At 38.1% G+C, this 8,994-nt stretch overlaps 1 protein-coding gene across 5 annotated transcripts; it reads right to left on the reverse strand.

Moving 5' to 3' along the window:
* Positions 1-413: 413 nt before the first annotated feature.
* On the reverse strand, positions 414-8,606 carry LOC146517956 (N-acetyltransferase 8-like). Of its 5 annotated transcripts, none has more exons than XM_085160182.1 (3): positions 6,165-6,825; positions 4,910-5,076; positions 414-4,482 (listed from the first exon to the last, which is right to left on the reverse strand). In XM_085160182.1, exon 3 carries the CDS (start codon positions 4,469-4,471, stop codon positions 3,800-3,802), a length of 672 nt encoding a protein of 223 aa, XP_085016308.1. In that variant the 5' UTR covers positions 4,472-4,482; positions 4,910-5,076; positions 6,165-6,825; the 3' UTR covers positions 414-3,799. The 5 variants fall into 5 exon arrangements, with proteins under 5 accessions (XP_085016308.1, XP_085016306.1, XP_085016304.1 ...); XM_085160180.1 differs by having other exon boundaries at positions 6,154-6,825; XM_085160178.1 differs by lacking the exons at positions 4,910-5,076; positions 6,165-6,825 and adding an exon at positions 7,550-8,606.
* Between the last annotated feature and the right edge of the window lie 388 nt (positions 8,607-8,994).

Raw genomic sequence — 8,994 nt, forward strand, 5'->3', positions numbered from 1 at the left:
CCCGTTCTTATTTATTTTATCTTTTTACCCAGTATATACTCTTATTAGGTCATATCTCCAGTGTTTCCTCGGAGGGCGCTCTCTGCACCGGGGCTATGATCGACCGTGGCTGCTGGGGGTCTGGGGGTCCTCTCAGCCTGGCTGGGGGGCTTCTTTGCCTCCCTCCTGCTGTGTGCCCAGCCTGGAGGCTGCGGTCCGTGACCGGCTTCCGGTGCAGACGGCTCCCCATGATAGTGTTTCCTCACTTGGCTCATGCGTACCCAGTCCAATTTTACTTTTTAAGTGTGCGCGCGTGTGTGTGTGTGTGTGTGGGGGGGGGGGGGGGCTGCTTTTAACCATGTAAAGCACTTTGTGCTACATTTTTTTTTTGTATGAAAAGTGCTTTATAAATAAAGATTGATTGATTGATCCAGGCACACCTGGTTCTGTTTTTATCTTCATACCTGTGTGTAATCAGATGTGGAAAAAAAAAAATATTGACAGCAGTGAGCATGTTCACGTGGCAGAAGTGAAGACAGTAAAGTTACCATAAGGCAACAAAGAAAGTATGATTGAAATGAACCTGAATTTTCTTTAAATGAAATAATATTTTATTCTGTATAAGATGGTCTGTTACATAACAATCATCTTTTGTGTGACACATATATCAAAGGCTGTTTTTATCCTTTCCTTTTATATCTGGAGCCTGTTTTCTGTGACTGATGTAGATCATGCAGAAAAGTGGCATATTAACCCCTCATCATTCAGGTGTTCAGTAACCTGAGACATATGGCGTGCCCTCAGAAATGAAACACAAAATGACTAGAAGAATACTATACACACAAATATTGGTCTTTCCAGCACAGTTCCTACAATTTTCTGCCAATACTGATCAGTGTTGATTTAAATAATTTGTTCAGTTCTTAGAAAAACTATCAACCTGAAATCCACGTAAAACTGAATTTTACTGTACCGTGCCCAGGATACTCTATTTAGGATTCAAATATTTGGCACCCCCTAATGGTAAACTAGAAAAATAGGCAGACAACTCAAAAGTGTGTTTACACGAACAACAAAGTATCTCCTGAGCATAGAAAAATGCATATTTTGCTTCACTTAGAGGGGAATTAGTTTTCAGTACAGCATGGGAAAACACAAAAAACAATGGGAGGAGTCCTTGTGGTCTTTTGCTAACTGCAGGAGATACAATGTTTTTCCTTTCTGGTCTGAAAAATAACAAATCAAACCACATAGAATTTTTAAAATGTTGGAAGTTGTAATGAACACCAACTACAGCAGTCAGTGAGTTTCAAACTACTACCATTACCCATGAAAAGTTGTGCACTAGGTCATCTGTTATTGTTTCATATTCAGCGTCACAGTCTATCACAACATGTTCTAGACGTAAAACTTGAGTTCACAAAGCATATTAGAAAATGTACTGTATTTACTTCCCAGCACTGTTGTTGGTGCACACATATTTTAAACTCCTAATACTTTCTGGTATAAAAGGAAGTAAATACAGTACAATATCAGTAAATACTAATTCTCATCAAAAGAGCTTCAGTGTTACTTAGATCAATAGCGTCCTCTGCTGTTCACATTCACATCTACAGTACAGGCTGGGGCACAACATACTGAGTTTAGATTTGTGATTTAATTTTCAACATTATCAGTCTTAATAATCATGTCTTAATTTCATAAGCAAATATCTCAGTTATTCTGATTACATCAAGGAAAAAAGGTGTAAAACAATGGAACAGTTTAATAAGAATTTTAAGTCCACTCTGATGCATATAAATTCTCTACGTTTACCTTTTAAAAGTTAATGTTTTTATTTTTTTATTTTTTTTTCACACATGGTACAGTCGTAATTCATTTCCCATACACCACCTTCCTTTCAATTAAAATAAAACTGTTTCCATGCATGAAAAGGAGCAGGAAGAAGAATAAATTCTTATTGACACCTGCCCCCTATCTGTGATAATACAAGTAGGCACTTACAACCAAAATTACACTCTGACAATATTCTGTACATAACAAAACAAAGCAAACAGAACAATATACTCAACAATGAGCAATACCACTAAATCTCAAACTAAAAGGATCATTTTTCTACAATTAAATTCTATTATTTTCAACTTCTTCATATTGGTTTATCATTTTATTCTTATAGCAGATTTTAAATTGAGAAACATTTGTACAACACTTAAGATGATCACTGAGAGAATTCCAGTTTCTTATGCCTATGGCTGTTGGACACATTTGCCTTTGTGTGGTTCGAGCAAACCGGTGCTTAAAAAACTTCCTTCTGCCATCCCCATTTTCTGAACACAATACAAATAAACTTTGTAACGTAAGAGGTAGTGTTTTATTTTTTGCCCTAAACATAATAGTTAATGTCTGTAATTTCACTATGTCTTCTAGTTTTAATAATTTTGATTTTATAAACAAACTATTAGTGTGATCTCTATATTTAACATTATGCATAATGCGAATCGCTCTCTTCTGTAATAAATATAATGGTTTCATATTAGTCACATATGTATTCCCCCATACTTCAACACAATAACTCAGATAGGGTAGAAACAATGAAAAATATAATATTCTCAGTGTCTTGTAATCTAATATATATCTTACATTACCCAAGATATAAATACTTTTAGCCAACTTTTTTTTAACATGTTCAATGTGTGATTTCCATGTTAACTTGTCATCCACTATTACACCCAGAAAACGGAATTCTGTCACTCTTTCAATTATTACTCCCTCTATAGATAATACTATCTCTTCCTCCACGGTTTCCGAATATCATAAACTTTGTTTTTTCCAAATTCAGCGATAACTCATTTACATCAAACCATTTTTTAATTTTTTTTTCATTTCAATAACCATAATTTTAGCCAATTCTTTCAAGTTTTCTCCGGAACAATAAAAATTTGTATCATCTGCAAACAAAACAAAATTTAACATTTTTGACACATCACAAATGTCATTTATATATAAATTAAAAAGTTTTGGTCCTAAAACAGAACCTTGAGGGACCCCACATTCTATTTTCATTCTATCAGATGCATTGCCTAAACACTGCACATACTGAAACCTATTATCTAGATAGCTGCTTAACCAGTTCAATACTATTCCTCTCACACCATAAGTACTTAACTTAGAAATCAAGATGGAGTCAAGAATTTTCAATATTATTACGACATGTATCTTTGTATCATGTGCTTACAATATGTTGTGTGTACTGTATCTCAGTTATGACATTTTAAAACGTTTCTCCAAATCTTGGCAATTAGAAAAACATTTAGACATTATACATCAGACCTTCCTTCTTACATAACAAGGATGACAAATGAACACAGAGATTGTGAAACTTTTTTTTTCCTTTCTTCTTTAAATGAATACAGCTGAAAGTGGTCAGTACAACTGATTACATTAAATTATTCTAATCGTCACTGAAAAGTACACAATGTAAGGATTAACTGTTAAATCTTGGTTCACAGGACTGGAGCTGCTAATTGGGCTTATGTTGTTAACAGACAATTTTTTGGGGATTAAGGTGTAGTCAGAGAATATGTAAAGTACTCTATAAAGAGGAAACCAGGTTTTAGTAACAACATCTTGCTCCTTACTTTCAGATCTGTTCACAGTGCTTTGTCCTAAAGTATATGACAGATTTGGCATTTTTTCCCCTAAGTTACACCTGAACAACATTTTGATTACAGTCAAGTTTAACCATTGCCAAATATTAAAGCACTGTTAAAGAGGAGCAAAGCGTGAAAACAACACATTGCTAATGAGTGTTATTTTTGATTTACAAGTATTTTTCCATCCTTATAATCGTGACCCTGGCCAGTGAAATGATCCAATGAGCTGCCGATCCTTTGACATTAGAGTGGACACGGTTAAACCCCACTTTTCTGTACAGAACCACGGCTGCCATTTGGGTGGAGGTAGTCTGCAACACCACCTTGGAGAAGCCCCGTTCTTTACAGAAGTCAACCGCGGTCTGAGCCAACCTAAAGCCGAGGCCCATCCGTCTATACTGTGGGAAAATGATCATTCTGAACATTTCCCCATACTTTTCTGTCCCACTGTGTTTAGCTACCACAGCCACCATACCAACAACCTGGGCTCTCGCTCCAACCTCGGCCTCAGCCACCCAGAAACAGTCATCAGGTCTGCTGAGGAAATTCCTAGGGATGTCCTGCATGTCATTGCGAAGTCTCACCCTGACGACGGCGGCATATACTTCATGACAGCAGTAGTAGATGAGACCTACCCAAGTTGCTGGGAACAGCACAGCCCCAAACACAGAGCCCAGGAGATAACCAGCAACACACAGAATCGGGCTGATGGTGAGGTAAAGAGGGCTGGTCATGGCGTTATAGAAACATGGACGAATATGCTCCAAGATGCCAGTACTGAAGAGGGTGAGCACTGTGTCCTTGTCTGCAGGACGGTAGCGACGGATCACCAGCTGCATGACGAAAGTAACTACAAGGAAAATCATAAAACAGAGAGAAATGCTGTTGTTATTTACACTAAATTACTAAGCATGACCCTTAAGGATTTTTTTTTTTTTTACTTAGTTTCCTTTTTCATGATTTAATTTGATTTTATTAATTTTTCTATAATGTGTAGTACTTTTTATGGTCGTGTTTAAAAGGCAGAGGAAAATGGCCAGACAGCTTTCAGCAGATAGGATAGAAACAATAATTGAAATAACCACTTGTTACAACGAAGTTATATAGACGAGCATTTTTAAACATACTCGGCTATGAACAGAAAGCTGAGACTAAAGCGTCAGCAAAATTGGACAACACAATCCTAGAAAAATGTTGCCTGGTCTAATGAATGTGTTTTCTTGCCATACTTTGGGCCCTTAGCACTGGCTGAGCATCTTTTAAATGTCACAGCCTACCTGAGTATCATTGCTGACTCTTCACTAGCTGGGCCCACGTCCTCATTTTAGGTTTGACAGCGTTTTAGTAGGTAAAGGTGAATGCTTGGACATTAATTGAGGTGCGGTTTGGAGAAGGCCTCAAAGAGGACTGGTGATGGCTCCCGGGCCTGGCAGATCCCCGTGTACTAAATAGGAGTGAATAAGTTAAAGAATTGAGAACAAGGAGGGAGGGAGGGTGGGTGGGGCACGTGAACGAAAATGTTCAGTTTGCAGAACTGGGGGGAACCTATATAGATGACAACCGGAAGGAGCGTGTTTGGAGGCGTGGTCCCGCTCCTGAAATTCCGATACATAATCTCCAATACTTGGGTAGTATTTATCACCACAGTGTACCAGTGCATCCTTTGATGGCAGCTTTCATCAGGATAAAGCACAATGTCATAAAACTCAAATAATCTCAAAGTGGTTAACAGTGAGTTCACTGTACTGAAATTGTCTCCACACTCACCAGGTCTCAATCCAACAGAGCACCTTTGGCATGTGGAAAGTTACATCCTAGATGTGCAGCTAATAAATCTGCATCAGAACTCTGTGATGCTATCATGTTAACGTGGACCAAAATCTCTTGAGAATATTTCCCACACCTTAAATCTATGCCATGATGAATTAAGGCAGTTCTGAATGCAAATGCCAAACTGACCAAGTATTAGCAAGATGTACCTAATAAAGTGGCCAGTGAATGTAATCTGCAGATTGGTTCGTAGTGAAGATGAGCAGTAGTTTCAGTTTTCAACTAAATAGCTGAAAGTCAGGTGTACCTGCTCAAAAATGTTCCTTTTTCCTTTTAACAAGACAACAAGGTAACAATCTGATACATCTCCATCTTTGCCTTGATTTAAAATACTTCTCCACCACAGAACGTACTCGTTATTTTACAGTCTTTGCACTTTTAAATGCACGCGGCACGCAATAAGGACGAGCTAACGTGATGGTTTAATGGTATGTCATTACGTCATGGATATAATGGTATCAAATGTGTCTAAATGCCAGAAAACCCGTTACACGGTGTCTGTACACACGATCACACTCACGTTACACCAAACTCAACTCATTCAGCAACAGCACAGGCCTGTTCGTGCACCATCAACAGCTCTCTAACAGACCTTATCCAACTTAATAAAAAAACAACAACACAAGAAACGATTATATGAGTTGCTGTGTAACAAATGTGTCTGCTAGTCATATTACAATTGCACAATTACCTCTGCCTTACGTTAGTGAACTTGCACAAGTTGATACTTCACGGAGAAGAGTTCACACGAAACAATGAAGAAGCGCAGCAACACCGTGAATCAGCTCAACTTCTAGACTGGTTAATAAAACACAAAAGCAGCACAAAGGCTTGACTCTCAAAGCCCATATAATACTTCGATGGGATGATTCGGTTCAAACTACAGCTGTAAAAGTCTTAAACATCATCTACTGTTACACAAAAATGTTACAAAGTCAACCATGCAGAACGTTTTCCTGCAGAAATCACAACTTTCCAAAAACCTGCGGGGCCAAAAAACGAAGGCAACGCGGACGCGTCAAAAATCGCAAAAGAGGAATTTATGGATCAGCGGGAGTAGCGCGTTTGCAGTCTGTTTGGGGGCTGGCCAATCTATCTGCAGAGAGCATGTGAACGCTGGCTACTGTGTGAACAACTCGCAATCAATATTTCTGTGAGTTACCATCAACAAACTGAAATACAGCTCATGGCTGTCATCAACAGGTTTACGTGACTTTTCGTACATTTATCTTCTGACAGAGACCAAATAATGGACAAACAAGTCCTTTGAAGAGCGGTAAAATACTAACCCAAGATGGCTGCTGTCAAAGATGATGAAACAGGAGTCACATGCATGCTACTGTACACATGCAACATACCTCACATACTTGGTGGGATATATGCACAAGCAACCTACAGATCATCATGTGTTTAGCTTCGACCTCTCACCAGCTCTTACTTCTCATTTTACATGCAAAATTAGTCTCTGTTTGAATTGCAATAATTACATTTAATATATCTAATAAATACACGTTGAGTGTAATTGTTCTGTTACTTTTTAATGTCATTTTAATTCTTAAGTTTAGTAAGTTAGTTTATAGACAAAAAATAAAGCAACATTGATTACCTAACCACTCTTAGAGTCACACCCATCTGGAAGGATCAAAGATAAGTACACAAGTCAGTAAAACTACAGACTGAGATGCTCTTTTTAAACCCTGATTCGGCACTCGTTTTGTTGTTTACAGTTTAATCCATAGCCAAGAAACAAGAGGCCATTTTGCTTCTTGCCTTACAAATTTCCATTTAAAGCACCTTGCTGCTAACATAGTTACCTGCATATACCAATTTGTCTACAGGTAAGGTTGTGACTTACAGTTTAGCATAAGTTTTGCACATAAAAATACTTTTCAATTGATATAGTAATTGGTAGTAATAGTTTCCAATTTCTAAATGCTACAGGAGATACAACCAGTTTGTTTTTTCATTTGACTCTGGCAAGGATGACATGCCATCTCCAGGACCTCTGTGTTTTAACACTGTGGTAGAGTGTGGATTGTGGCACAGCTGCAAGGGATGGATCGAGCAGTGGGTTCGGGGGACGGTACCTGCACAGCTGAGGTCCATCACACAAACCACGCCTTCCCTATTTCAGTAGCTGCTAGGGCCCAGAAGAGATGTCTGAGGTTTGGAGAGGACAGCACTGAGCGGGAGCACGCTGGAAAGCGTACAGCCTAAAACAAACTGCCATGTCTTATGGTCCTTGTGTCACAAACACATTTAACAGGTCTCACTCAGGTTCATCCCCTCAGTTGGCAGCAGAGCAGTAAAGTAAAGTTAATCCAGGCACACCTGGTCTTGTTTTTATCTTCATACCTCTGTGTAATCAGATGTGAAAAAAAAATTATTGACAGCAGTGAGCATGTGCACGTGGCAGCTGATTTGTGGCAGAAGTGAAGACAGTAAAGTTACCATAAGGCAACAAAGAAAGTATGATTAAAATGAACCTGAATTTTCTTTAAATGAAATAATATTTTATTCTGTATAAGATGGTCTGTTACATAACAATCATCTTTTGTGTGACACATATATCAAAGGCTGTTTTTATCCTTTCCTTTTATATCTGGAGCCTGTTTTCTGTGACTGATGTAGATCATGCAGAAAAGTGGCATATTAACCCCTCATCATTCAGGTGTTCGGTAACCTGAGACATATGGCGTGCCCTCAGAAATGAAACACAAAATGACTAGAAGAATACTATACACACAAATATTGGTCTTTCCAGCACAGTTCCTACAATTTTCTGCCAATACTGATCAGTGTTGATTTAAATAATTTGTTCAGTTCTTAGAAAAACTATCAACCTGAAATCCACGTAAAACTGAATTTTACTGTACCGTGCCCAGGATACTCTATTTAGGATTCAAATATTTGGCACCCCCTAATGGTAAACTAGAAAAATAGGCAGACAACTCAAAAGTGTGTTTACACGAACAACAAAGTATCTCCTGAGCATAGAAAAATGCATATTTTGCTTCACTTAGAGGGGAATTAGTTTTCAGTACAGCATGGGAAAACAAAAAACAATGGGAGGAGTCCTTGTGGTCTTTTGCTAACTGCAGGAGATACTATGTTTTTCCTTTCTGGTCTGAAAAATAACAAATCAAACCACATAGAATTTTGAAAATGTTGGAAGTTGTAATGAACACCAACTACAGCAGTGAGCGAGTTTCAAACTACTACCATTACCCATGAAAAGTTGTGCACTAGGTCATCTGTTATTGTTTCATATTCTGCGTCACAGTCTATCACAACATGTTCTAGACGTAAAACTTGAGTTCACAAAGCATATTACAAAATGTACTGTATTTACTTCCCAGCACTGTTGTTGGTGCACACATATTTTAAACTCCTAAAACTTTCTGGTATAAAAGGAAGTAAATACAGTACAATATCAGTAAATACTAATTCTCATCAAAAGAGCTTCAGTGTTACTTAGATCAATAGCGTCCTCTGCTGTTCACATTCACATCTACAGTACAGGCTGGGGCAC

This window comes from Neolamprologus multifasciatus, chromosome 5 (genome assembly GCF_963576455.1).
Source record: "Neolamprologus multifasciatus chromosome 5, fNeoMul1.2, whole genome shotgun sequence".
Lineage (NCBI taxonomy): Eukaryota > Metazoa > Chordata > Actinopteri > Cichliformes > Cichlidae > Neolamprologus > Neolamprologus multifasciatus.